This window comes from Microtus ochrogaster, chromosome 1 (genome assembly GCF_000317375.1).
Source record: "Microtus ochrogaster isolate Prairie Vole_2 chromosome 1, MicOch1.0, whole genome shotgun sequence".
Taxonomy (NCBI): Eukaryota; Metazoa; Chordata; class Mammalia; order Rodentia; family Cricetidae; genus Microtus; species Microtus ochrogaster.
Window position 1 is genome coordinate 13,982,383 of NC_022009.1, and position 13,529 is coordinate 13,995,911.

Below are 13,529 nucleotides of genomic sequence, written 5' to 3' on the forward strand. Positions count from 1 at the left end.
TAATTTAAATCTTACTTGTTTAATTCTAATTACTCAAGCAAGCAATTAGATAGACCAGAGGCTTATAAAATTTCACTTCTTTTCAGATAAAGTCTCTTGTAGCCCGGGCTCATCACCAGCTTGTTGTGTAGCTGAGGAGGACTTTGATCTTGTGGCCTTTCTGTCCCTTCCTCTCAAGTGCTGGGGTTACAGATGTGTCTCACCACACCTGATTTCTGCTGTGCCAGAGCCAGGGCTCTGTGCTTGGGGCAAGCATGCTACCAACCGTGCTCCATTCCCAGCCCAGCAAATTGTACTCTTCAAAGGCCAGCACACATACACACATGTAGTAACAGAAGTGAGTGCTTATACAGTGCCTGGCTTATTTCTAAGTAGGGTGTTTTCAGTCACGTGATGAGCGATCCTCAGCCAGATGGCCGACCCATCCTCCTGCGGGCAGCTGTGCCTCTTTGCTGGCACCCACCGCCATTGTGCCTGCTGCAGTGTTGAAATTCCCTCCTTAGAAGAAAAAGGTGTGGACTGTTGACATTCCTGTCTGGAAGGAGTAGGTGGGAGGGCCACTGAACCCACGCGGGAGCATCTAGCCACTCCTCTTAGCCATTTCTGTGTTTTTCTGCCCCAATGGCTGTGCCCTCGGGACCTAGGGGAGGAGCTAGAGTGTCTAGGCTGAAGGAGACTAGAGGAAGGGACTCCATCATGTGACGGTCCTGAAGCCACCCTCCAGGCAGGGTGAAGACTTTCAAGGATGGGCTGTTTTGGGGTCAGCCAGGCTCCTGTCAGTCACCCTTCACGCATGCTCTGTAAGTAAGCCCAATAAATTTATTGGGTCCCCAGGGCAGACTTCTGTGAAATTGTACTCGGGTTTGTTGTTAGGACTTTAGGAGGAAGGGGTTTGCCTTAGAACCTTAGGTGGAGGGGTAGATGTTCACATTCCCCCTCTCCAGAGGAGGAGTTTTACCAACAGTACTTGAGGTCAGCAAGACTCAGCAATGTGGAATAACTTGCCCAAGTTCACAAGTGCTAAGAGAAGATTCCAGCTTACACGTCTGATCACTAGCGACTAGGTGATGTGATTGTGTTGGTGTGGACACGGATGTGTCTGTTGCTGGAGATAAAACCAAGCACTCTACCATGGAAGCACACCCCCAGTCTATTGTGTGATCCATGGAAGCACACCCCCAGCCTGTTGTGTGATCCATGGAAGTACCCCCCCCCGCCTGTTGTGTGATCCATAGAACCACACCCCCAGCCTGTTGTGTGATCCATGGAAGCACACCCCCCCCCGCCTGTTGTGTGATCCATAGAACCACACCCCCTGCCTGTTGTGTGATCCATAGAACCACACCCCCTGACCCCCCCCCCCCGCCTGTTGTGTGATCCATAGAACTGCACCCCCTGACCCCCTGCCTGTTGTGTGATCCTAAGGCAGCTCTTATTCACTCACTGGCAATGATGCTGTTCCCACATCCACATAAGACCTATATACGCAAGATTCCGCTAGCACCGTTGGTGTCTTTATCTGTGTGTTGCTGTGATAAAAATGCTCTGACAAAAGCTATTTAAGGGAGGAAAGGTTGATCTGGGCTCAGGGTGCAAGAGGACAGTCTACCATAGCTCCTGGTGGCAGGAGCTGGAGGAAGTGACGTCATATCTGTTGTCAGGAAGAGGGCAGTGATGAATGCCTGGTGCTTAACTGGATTTCTCATCTTTCTTCAGGCCAGGCCTTACCCAGTGAATGGTGCCACTCCATGAGGCGGGACCTCCCATCTCAATTAACTAATGTAATCGAGCTAATCCCTCCCACGCATGCCCAGAACCTTGTCTCTCTGATGATCCTAGATCTTGTCAAGTTGACAGCCATATTAATTATCCAATATGTAACAATTTCTGATTTTAAACGATTGTTATAGAACTGTCTTTATGAACTAACCATTTTGAGTAGTCAAATTTAAAAAAAAAAAACCTGAAACATTCATTTTATAAATTTCCAAATTAAAAGTCCATTTGCCTTTTGATTTAACTTTTTCCCCTTTCAACATAACACTTTATTTTTTTAGACAGACTGTACTTAATATCATTATTGATACCCTAGTTAGCTTCAGCTGTCAAGTCTACAACCTCAGTGGATACATTTCCTGATCAGAGTGGCCTGTGATGATGTCTGTAAGGGGTTGTCTTGACTGATAATTGACATGGGAGGGCCTAGCCCTGCCTGCTGTGGGCCTGGCTGTATCAGAAAGCCAGCTGAGCAGGAACCTGGGTGTGAGCCAGAGAGTGAGTGAGATGCAGGTTGCGATCTTGCCCTGACTTCCCTCAGTGATGGACTGTGGTCCGAAAGTGTAACCTTCCCCAGGCTACTTTTGGTCAGAGTGTTCTCAGCATAGCCACGGAAAGGAAGCTAGAACAACTGACCTTGAATAATGGCTCGATGTTTTGGTGGTCATGAAGTGCTGGGGCAAAGCCGTTTCTTCAGAGACGATTGGGAAGAAAATGCTGGCCGCTGCCTCTCGTACTGTTGAATCCCAAAGCTATTTCCTCCTTTGTACCCACTTCTTCAGGTCCCGAGATTTTCATCGTCCTCTACTCGTGTGTGTGTGTTTGCGCGCGCGCGCGCTTTTATGTGTATGTGTGTTAAAACTATAGTTTTTCATCCTGTTCACCTTTATGATGAATCATCAATTTATAAAGGGCTTTATTAGGATTTTATGTCCAAGAAAAGTCACTAAGGGATACAGAGACTTTTCCAAGGGAAAGGACCTGCACATAACCTTTATGCTGTTTTCTCGGCTTAGGGGGCTTTCTTTAATAATTTTGAGTTTCAAGTAATGTGTGTAGTCACGTGACTACAAAAATGTAGGACATTCCCGTCATGGCTGAAAATTCCCTCATGCCCTTTGTGTTCCTTTATCCCCGAGCAGGATTGTCTGGGTGGATGGAGGACAGCTGCCCCTTCATACACTGAGCATTTGCCTGACTCCTGGCCTGAACCGTTCTCTCTCGGCTCTCCCTGTCAATCACTAGCCCCACAGCAGTCATGCAGCTGAGACTGCACTTGCCAACAGGTGGTTTATTTGGGAAAGGGGGCACCAGTCCACAGGACGGAGAGCTGAATCAGAAGAGGCCTGGGCTACTGGCCTTTTTGTTTATTTTATACTCTCTGGGGTCGTGGTCATTGCGTTTGTTTGTTTGTAGCCACTGTTCTTGGGCATGGCTGCACCAAATGAAGCCCTGATAAGTTCTGGGTTACGGAACTGGGCTACAGGCAAGGTTCTTTGAACCCAAATCATTTTAGGAACCTTAGATCTCTCATTAGTGTCCTGTCCATATTGCAATTCCTTTGTCGGCATGCTGGTTTTAAGCAGGAAGGTGTGAAATGGTCTGTCCTAATATCTAGTTCAGGGTAGCTGCTACCTGGGAACCAGGTTAAAATGGGGAAGCACATACTCCATAGCCGAGTTTCTTAGGGAGGGAACAATCTCCCTCTGTACCTGGTATATTATAGCAACTGGGCATCCCAGTAGATCATAGGACCCAAGTGACAGGACAGCAGATGCGACAGCATGTTCCTGGCACTTTGGCTTTTCTTCCCAGCAAGCATTAGAAGCATTGCTGGTAATGAATTTGAACAATAATCATAAATATAACATGTATTATTTCCGTGATCCAAGAAGCCCCATCCCATGGTATCTCTCTTTGCTAGCAATTGAAAAATTGACCAACTTGACCTTCATATTGGTGAAGAAGCATGCCTTAGACTTTGAGGACCCTGGAAGCTTTTAGTAATTGATGTTGGGACTCTTGCATTTTCTTAGGTTTATTTTCTCACCCTCTGGTACATCCAGGGCCTTGCTCACTGATCTGATTAGCATGACACCGCAGGTACAGCTGTCTGATGTGGTATTTTGTAGTGGCAAGGCAGGCCACTGTTTGAACACTGAGTAGGAGGGCAGAATGCTATAAATGAGTCTTGTAGCTAAAGGGGATGGGCACAGGGCTTGGGGGTGGGGATGGAAGTGCAGCAAACTTTCTGACCCAGGAGCCATTGAGGCTGTTTCCCATGTCCGGGGCCAGCAGAATTCCTAGTTTCTAGGTAGGTGTTGTAATAAGTTATGTATTTCTGAGTTTTGTACATACCAGTGCTTGATAAGCCCAGCCAGCTCAGTGATCCAAGTGGCTCTGTCTCCCTCTGGAAAGCGTCAGGTTCGTAACAAACCGCCAGGCTTAGTTTTACAGCATGATGCAGGTGTTCAAAGTGAAAGAAAAGAGACTCCTAGAAAAGTTTCCACATCCGACAGCAGCTCGGCCTCTTACACTGGAAGCTGCTTCTTAAGTAGACCTCGGATGTTAACACTGCCCAGACTACCAGAGGCCTCAGTGGGGAAATAACTCACTTTATCCGAGAGCATCTCCCCGGGCCGTTCACAATAGCATTTCCTTGTCTGAATCACACTTGTACATGGGCAGTAGCTGGCAACTACAGGGTTCTTGATCGTAGAGGGCTAATGCTCCCAGCTATGTTGTAACAAATAATGACTTTGACCCAGGATGTGGCATTACGAATGCTTTAAAGAGAGGATTATAAAAAACGCGCTTGCCAAGGTAGAGTTCACATCTCAGCATCTTCGTGCTTTTCTCCCTCATTGCCATTTGTTTAACTAGATTGAACGAGAAGCAATAATTTTAGAGAGTCTTCAGGAGGACCTTCCAGAGGTTTCCAGAACAAAGGACATAGCTCCCACAGAGGAACTCCGTCAGCTCTTGGACTCTCTCTGCCAGCATGAGGGGGGCGTGGAAAAGCAGCAGCAGCTGCTGACCCTGCTTCTTCAGCGCATAACAAGTATCCAGAACATTCCAGAAGGTACAGAGACTGTGGAAACCATCCCGGCACTTCAGGAGATTAGGTCTATGCAGGAACGGTGCAACAGGTAAGACCACCAAAGAGGTTCTGAAGGAAATGGCCTTGAGGGCTTCTGTTCAGAGTTAGAGACTATAAAAAATGAACCGGGCAGTGGTGGCATGCGCCTTTAGTCCCAGCACTCGGGAGGCAGAAGCAGGCGGATCTCTGTGAGTTTGAGGCCAGCCTGGTCTATAGAGTGAGTTCCAGGACAGCCAGGGCTGTTACATAGAGAAACCCTGTCTCAAAAACCGAAAAAGAGATAAAGACAGATGATAACAAAGGCTACAGCAGAGTCAGCACTGATGGTCCAAACGGGACAGAAGAGATGCATGGTTCTATAGAAACCCACTCATTTTCCATTCTGGTATTACTAGATATGAATAGCTGGCAAACTTTTAGTATTACCTATTGACGGTGGGATGTTTCAAGACTGGGAAATTAAAAAGCCCAGTGTGTCTATTTTACTCTCACCACGCAGCGAAACATGGCCAATCACCCTTTCTTGTTTCTCACTGTGATTACTGAAATTATAGTACTTACACTGTTGTGTGTTCTGCCAAATTGTTTATCAGCCGATTGTTTTTGTCTCCTCTGCCACGGACTGTCAATTTAAATATATGCCTGTAGAATAGTCTGTGATGGTGATCTGCTGTACTGTGTTTAAGCAAACCCCTTTCCAGATCTTTTAACTTCTGTGTAGTCCGGTTGTGTTTGTTGTAAGAGCCCCGGCAGCGGCTGTGCTCATTCAGGAGAGCAGAAGTTTCCCTCTCCATCTTTGCCACTCAGCACCTCCACCTGATGCTCGGAGGTTTCCTTCCCCACGCCCACTAACCATTTCTCAGCTGACGTCCCCTCAAGTTGCGGTAGTTCAGGCCCGACATGATCCACCTGTCCAGATTCCACACTTTGAGCACTCAGTTTTACAATGTTGTCCCTGCTTCAGAGGCCACCGTTGTGGGATGTCGCCCGTGCTTCTGACTGCGTGGTTGTTGGGACTTCCTCCAAAACCCTTTCTAGTATCCAGCAGGACTCAGGGAGCCACTTAGGCCTGCTGATTTATCAATAGAAGATATAACAAAGGATACAGATGAAGAAGAATGGTCAAGGGGTACGAGAATGGGACAGCGTCCCTGTCCTCTATACCCCCTGACCTGTGGTCACTTCTCTTGTTCAGCGATCCAGGCGCTCTGACCCTATCATGTCCATGCTTCTGAGGTTGCTTTCCTCATGGTGGTTATCCCTCTGACCAAGTCACCTCAGCCTTCAGACCCTCTCCTTTGTCTATGGGTTGGGAGGGTGGTGGTTGGACAGGGCAGTGCAGATGGTCCCAGCTCTCCAATCACTTAGTTAGCTCTCCTGCCATGAGGCTGTCCAGGAGTCCACCAAGAGATGAGTTTAGTGCTAGGGCTCTCTGTCTTAGAAATGAAGCCTAGGGATAAATGCCAGAACAGATTTTCAGTCAATGTGTGGTGGCACACACTTGTAACCCGAGCATTTATGGGATAGAGACAGCAGGATCACTGCAAGTTCAAGGCTAGCCAGGACTACATAGTGAAGTGATTTCATTGTGTTCTTCTCTGTAAGGAAAACAAGAGCCCCCATCTCAGACCTGGAGGGCAGAGGCCAAGTATAGATTTCTATCGTGTTACTAAGTGATAGATACCAGATAGTTCTCGGGAAAGACCCCCCCACCAGGCGGTTGTCTGTTCTAAAGAGCCCACCCATGGCCGATGACACACATCACTTCCTTTGGGATCTGGAACCACGCGGGACAGAGAAGCTAGGGATGCCAGCTGGAATGTGTAGAGAGGACACTTGGGGATGAAGGTTTTGGGAAGGCTGTTGATTGCCTGTATTTGATGTATGCGTGACAATTGGTATATTAATCAGTCAGAAACCGGTACTTCTCTCCTCGGAAGGAGACTGACCTTTGATGGATTCCTTAGAGAGCTCTGTTCTGATGCTTCATTCCAGGCTTCTTCAGGCAACTCAAAAGAATAAGGACTCGATCCAGACCGAAATCCAGGCGCGGCATTCTTTCATGAAGGAAATAAGTGATGTGAAGCGTTCATTTGAACAGATCGTAACTTCTCTCCAAAACCTGGCGCGGGAAGACCATCCAGAAAGGGCAGGAGAGTTGGAGGTGAGCGAGGGAAGAATTAGGGGAAGTGGCTGGGACTGGTCCACAGTCTTCTGTTCAAGTCCTGGGGCAGAGCTGTAACCCATCAGCTAGAGTTGGACAGTAATCTAGGGAGTCAGGGAGGGAGGCACGCAGGGCCTGTGGCACACTGCAGAGTCAGGGCAGGAGGGCGAGCATGGTTGGAAAAAGGAGCCAGGCTGGGAGACGACGGGTCACTCAGAAGTATGTAGCCCTGTTTGGAACCATGTTTTAAGTATATGCTGATCAGAGACCTCGCCCACACATCAGGAATATGCTAGATGACGTCTTTGTTTGGACTTGGTACCTCAGCTCTGAGAGGCGCTGGGTCTGCCTGAGGATCACTTCGAGAACTCAGTTCTTCAGACTGACCTCTCCTCCTATTGGTAGTCCAAAAACGACTTGGGGAACTTTTTAAAAAATTTTTAATTTAATTTTTAAAGATTTGCTTATTTTAATATTTTATATGTATGAGTGGTTGGCCTACGTGTGTGTGTAATATATATATATATATGTGTGTATATCTATATATATGTGTGTATATATATATGTATATATACATATATATATATAATGTGTGCCTGGTGCCTGTGACTGCTAGAAGGGGGCGTTGGATATCCCTGGAATTGGAGTATTGGATGGTTGTAACCCACCGCGTGGACATTAGGAACCAAACCTGGGTCCTCTGCAAGAGGAACAAGTGCTCTTAACCATTGAACCATCTCTCAGCCCCTCACTTTATTTTCTATGTGTATATGTGTGTGCTCGCCTGAGGAGGCCCGAAGAGACTGTCGGGTCTCCTGGAACCAGAGTTCCATTTGGCTGTGACCCGCCATATAGGTGCCGGAAACTGAATCTGGGTCCTCCTCCCTGAGAACAGCCAGTGCTCTTAACCACCTACCAGTCTCTCCAGCCCTGACTTTGGTGACTTTAGGCAAAAGTCTAATGCTCTTGGTAACCACAGAGCCCTTGGTTATCAGCGTTGAAAAGGGAAACCTACTGTCGCTTTCAAAAGTTTGCTTTGCGACGAGGTCACCACCTTGTCTCTGTGAGTAGCTGTGAACTGAGACCGACCATCCCTAAGGCCTGGATGCAGCCCCACCCCACCAGTGACGTCATTCTTCCCTCTCTAGGCCTGTCAATCAGCCGAGGATGGCGACCCCTGAGCAGGGGATAACATCACAGGTTTAGAGTGGGAACTGTTCCGCGGGGCCAGTACTCAGAGTCCTGTTCACCAGTCACTAAAGGACACAAAAGTCCAGGGAAGTCAAAAAGTAGTTTTCCATTCGATCTTTGGGAAACTTTCCCAAACAGATGAGTTTCTCCTTTGTAATTACGGTGGGAGAACACCGGTCAGATTCTGTTTCTAGGCCGCAAGCAATGGACCATTTGTTCACCACGCTTTTATCTCCTGAAACCTAAATTCTTTACCAGGAACTAGAACCCTCCTTTTGAAAGGCCCGGGGCTCTGTCTGGCTGTCTAATTACACGAAACAGACACTTTGGCTTCGAGTGCGCTGCTCTCGGTGGCCTTGACTCATTATGATGCTACTGAAGGAAGAAGCAGAAATAGCAACAAGTTAATAACAACACGGAAAAACCTTCTTTGAAACGTCTGGCCCCTTGTTGCTTTTTAGCCCACTGGCCACAGCTGACGGGCAGTCGATCCTAGAGGTGCTGGAGAGGCTGGGGCTGCCCTAATGCTTTTCTGCCACAATAGTCTGACACCACGAAGAGCGATCAAGTTCAATTCTCACAAATTAGAAAGCATCATCTGACTAAACCCTGGGGCTTAATCTGCTTGTATCAATAGGGAGGTTTTGTCATGTAAAGTTGGCTTATTTAAGTTGAGAGGACCATGGAAAGCCTGTTTGCTTTTTTTTCCCCCTGGGCTAGACTTTTTCCCAGGTTCTGTAAGTATTGAGTCTCTGTTGATGGTTTCAGGAGCTGCGAAGCGTTCTCGAGAAAGGCAAGCTGACTTTCGAGAACATCATGGAAAAACTACGCATCAAGTATTCAGAAATGTACAGCATAGTTCCCGCGGAGATCGACTCCCAGGTGGAAGACTGCAGGAAGGCGCTGGAAGATGCGGATGAGAAGGTGATGATGGTGTCTGCGTGGTGCCGTTGATGGTGGGGTGGCACGGGCGGAAATAGGAATACCCTCTGATGTCACTGTCACTTTGCTAGTTGCAGGCTCCGACTGGTTTCATGGAGCGCATGTTTGAGATAAAGGTGCTTGAAGTAACTGCATAGATAACAGGATTTCAGATTATCTTTTATTTTCACCAGTTGTCTTAGATGCTTACATTTTAATAATTCTTGTTATCTTTTACTTGGATTATTATTATTATCATGGTTTAAAAATATTATTTATTCTAAATTTTTTTTAAATGGGGACATCTGTAATGTTTTTCTTTAGAATGTATTCCCCAAAACATTTTGAAAGACTAACCAAGGACTGTAGAAATACAGATTATATTTTTTACTCAAAGTAACACTCAGCATGTGGTGTCTTTAATAGTGATGTTGATGGCGAAGCATCCTGGGGAAAGTTTTTTTACTTCAGAGTTCAGGTCTGAAGAGAGGTTGTGAATTGTTCCGTTGTGCTGGAAACACAGGCACTCAGCGAGACAGTTTTATTAGGGCAACTCAGACCAGCAAAACAAAATTGTGTTTGGTTCAGTTTCCATAAGGAAAGTTTTGTGTTTTGTTTTTAAGCTTAGAATGCCTATAACTTGATAATTATAACAGGTCACCACCAGAAACAGCACAGGGAAAAATGGGGCTCTCTATTCTGAGGAAGTAGGTACTTGGAGAAGGTTGTTTCCCCTAGACGGTAGGGAGGTGGAGAATACCTTTGTGTTTAAATTGGCCTGAGAATAGAGTATTGTATTCAACCAACCATATAGATATACAGAAATATCTAGATTTTCTTATAAAATGGGGATACATGCAAAAATCAGATTTCAAACTCAGATGTTAATGTTGGTTATGGTGGTTTACTCCTGTAATCCCAGTACATCACCGGCTAAGGCAGGGGCCAGCTGAGGTTGCAGGGTCAGTCCCTGTCTCAAACAAAACAAATGAAACAACAAACCCCTCAGATGCTAGCACGTGTCATTAGCTTCTCGGACAGATTTCCTAGAACATGTGCTCTGCATGTAATTATGCTTCCTCTTTCTGTGTGAGAATAGATTTTGATTAAACATACAGCAACCTATTAGAACTTTTCTCACGGATCATTATTATCTGTTTTAAAAGACTCCCAAATAGTTTGAGAGAAACTCAGAGTTATTTTTGTGACTTTATGTGGAAACCCCTACAAAGTAAGTTAATAAAAAAGCAGTCTTTCAGGTGTAAGAGTGAAATTTTCCATTGTAAACTTGTATGTTTGTGACAAATGGAACTGATTTTTATTGTGTCATGGGTCTCAGGGAAATTAAAGGGTCCAGGCCACTGCCGCAGACAGTATCTTGTATGTAATTCAGATGGCTGCTTACCCCTGATCATAATCTTGCCCAGAGTGCCCAAATGGTAGTATGTCACTGCCCATACTGGCTAACTCGGTTTGTTTGACTGTGTTACACATGCAACAGGAAAAACATTAATACAAGAGGAAAGCGGGAGTTGAGGGGCCAGAGAGATGGCTCAGTGGTTAAGAGCACTTGTTGCTCATTCATTTCCTAGGGCCTACATGGTGGCTTACAATCATCTTTAATTCCAATTCCAAGGGATCTGATGCCCTCTTCTGCCTCCTCAGGCACCAGGCACACGCTTGGTGAACATCATACATGAGGCAAAATATTCATACACATAAAATTTAGCTAAAAATCCTAAATTGATATTTTTAAAGCCATGATCTTTATTATAGTATGGTCTATGAATAAAGATACGATATGACAGTATCCCCAGCCTGCTGAGACTCGAGCTTGCTACAGAGTCTGGGAACTGAGGGCGTCTAGGGTCAAGTTCCGCCAACACTTTGATGTGTGGGTCTTGATGCTGAGTTAGCCATTAGCCCAGGTTTTGACTTCCACAAATGCGTCCTTTTCTATCTTATTTTCACCTTAGCTAGTGTGTATAATATTATATGGGTATTTTGTGGTTACTTATCAACGGTATCTTAAAAACAAGAAAACACACTGATCAGCTCTTTGGGAAAACAGTATATTTAATACTCCTCATCTTTCCTAGCACAAGTTATTTTCTTAAGAAAATCATTTAGATTTAAAAAAGTTGTCCTCAGCAGCTAGAGTTCTGGTTGCTGGGAACATACACTAGAAATAGCGTAGAAAAAAAAACAAGGCTCCCCACCCTTTAGACATAGTACTTGGGGGAGGTTTTGCCTAACTGTATGGGCAAGTGGAGATTACATTTGTTTAAATTAACCTAAGAATAAAGTTGATCTTCCTGAACCCAGAGCTAGGTAGAAGATTTTCTCATAAAGTTCTGAGTGTCTGAAGTAGCTTTTTTCTCCTATAGAAATTCTTTTTTATCATTTGATACTCCAGAGGATCCCCCCCCCAGGTAATTCTTCCCAATGTAACATGAATTTTACTTATTTGATTAAACATATTTCTGGATTATATTGGAAAGGTCAGGAAACACAGCTAATATTTAGTATAGTCTGACTATCTACCATGTCACCTATATATTCACAGTGTGCTTGGGATGTGCCCCCACCATGTTAAAATATTTTACAAGTCAGAAGAGGGAGTGATATTTGCGATGTTTGAACCTGAGAATGGAGAGCCAAAGCTGTCTGCATACCAACCCTACTTTCTCCCTTGTCACAGATGAGCCATGAAATCTCGAAGAGTTCCCCGTCGTGTGTCATGAGGAGGAAGATGGAAGACATTAGCCATGGGCTTCATTGCATTGAGAAGATGCTGCAACAGAAAAGCAAAAACATCGAGGAAGCGCAAGAAATTCAGAAGGTAACGTGCTCCTTGAAGTGGCTTCGGCATTTGGCATTCTTTCTCAGCCCTGGACCCGCATCCCAGACATGAATCACTCAAGTCAGCCAAAGATGAGTTCTTTGGATGGACCTGAAGCTCTGAGAACCTGAGCCAGGCCTAAGCATTAGCTTGGTTGGTAAAGTGCTTGCCTAGCACACCCAAAGTCCTGGGTCTGAGCCCCAGCACAGCATAAAACAGGACATGGTGGTACATGCCAGTCATCAGAGACTTAGAAGGTGGAAGCAGGGATCGAGGTCATTCCTGGCTGCATAGGGGAGTTTGAGGCCAACATGGACTGAGGTCCAGTCTCAGCAAACAAACAAATAAATAATAAAATTTTAAGAAGGAATGAATGAATACCTAAACCAAATCCCTGGGACATCCGTGATGAGAGGCCAGCTCAGAGGCACGATTGGTCAGGTGCATGGAGGCGTTATTCTCAGTCTTTGACAGACAGGCACTTGTCCCGCCCCTGGCCCCTCTGACTAGGAAATGACATTCCCACAAAGGGACGGGAAGGATCTTTCTTGCCATGGGATGACTGACTTACAAAGTGAGTCAAGTTAGGTCTGAGAAACAGTACCAGGTTTCCTATAGGTCGCCAAGGTTACACAAGACATGAAAATCTCCAAACCGATTTCCCTTGCGAAATTGCTTAGGAAACAAAGTTTCAGGTAAAAGCGTAGATGAGTGTTGTTCTACCTCCAAGTCTGAGGTAAACACCTGCCTGTGAGTTTGTACTGCCATCCACAGCTTTAGGAAGTCCTAATGTAATAGGTCATTCATTGGTAGACATAGCCTTGGTTCTTAAGAAGAAGAACCAGACCTAGCAAGTCAGGTATTGTTTCCCCAAGCTGGTTATTATACAAGTATTAGGTACGATTGGAAAATTTTACCTTTGAAATCTCCCTCTGCCCACATAAGTTCATATTAGAATCCAGACTATTTTTTCTTGAGTCAAAAGCGCTTGTCGACCGCTAATGCATGCTGGGAATTTTCAAACGCCACACCACTTCCTAGGCGGTAGGCATTGTTGTTCGTTCTATTTTTGCGCTCGAGGTTGTCTTCCGGACTTGTGTGTGCATGTGTGCATGTGTGCCTGTACGGGTATGCACCCGCAGAAAGGTCTACATAGGCCTTTCTCTTTTTTATTTTGTTTTGCTTTGGGAGATGGACTCCTCAGGTCCTCCAGGCTGGTCTCAAGTTCCTGAGAGCCAAGGCTAAAGGAACTCATCATCACACCCTGCTTAACTAGCCTTTTAATCACCTCCTGTGGACCTCCTGGCTTTTGCCCATTAGGGGCCGTGTGAGCCTTGTCTGCTATTAGTCATCCTTGTCATCCTTGTTTACCCTCCAGCTTTTCCTGTCCCGCAGCGGCTCACGTGTACCAAAGTGAATGGTTAGAATTAGAAAGTGGTTCCCGGTTTAGACCACAAATGGTTGTTGGGTGTGAATGAACAAGTGTACAAGCGTGCCAGTGACGTTGTCTGTTAGCATTGCCACATGCAAGTGAG

General features: G+C 45.7%; 1 protein-coding gene across 2 annotated transcripts in view; it reads left to right on the plus strand.

Annotated features, from left to right (window-relative positions):
• The window catches only part of Syne2 (spectrin repeat containing nuclear envelope protein 2), a 294,128-nt gene that overhangs the window by 164,545 nt on the left and 116,054 nt on the right, over nt 1-13,529 (plus strand). For both annotated transcript variants that reach the window (XM_026779484.1, XM_026779485.1), the window contains 4 exons: nt 4,660-4,925; nt 6,872-7,040; nt 9,000-9,155; nt 11,854-11,994. In XM_026779484.1, the coding sequence (XP_026635285.1) occupies nt 4,660-4,925; nt 6,872-7,040; nt 9,000-9,155; nt 11,854-11,994 (732 nt within the window). The remainder of the gene's footprint in view (nt 1-4,659; nt 4,926-6,871; nt 7,041-8,999; nt 9,156-11,853; nt 11,995-13,529) is intronic.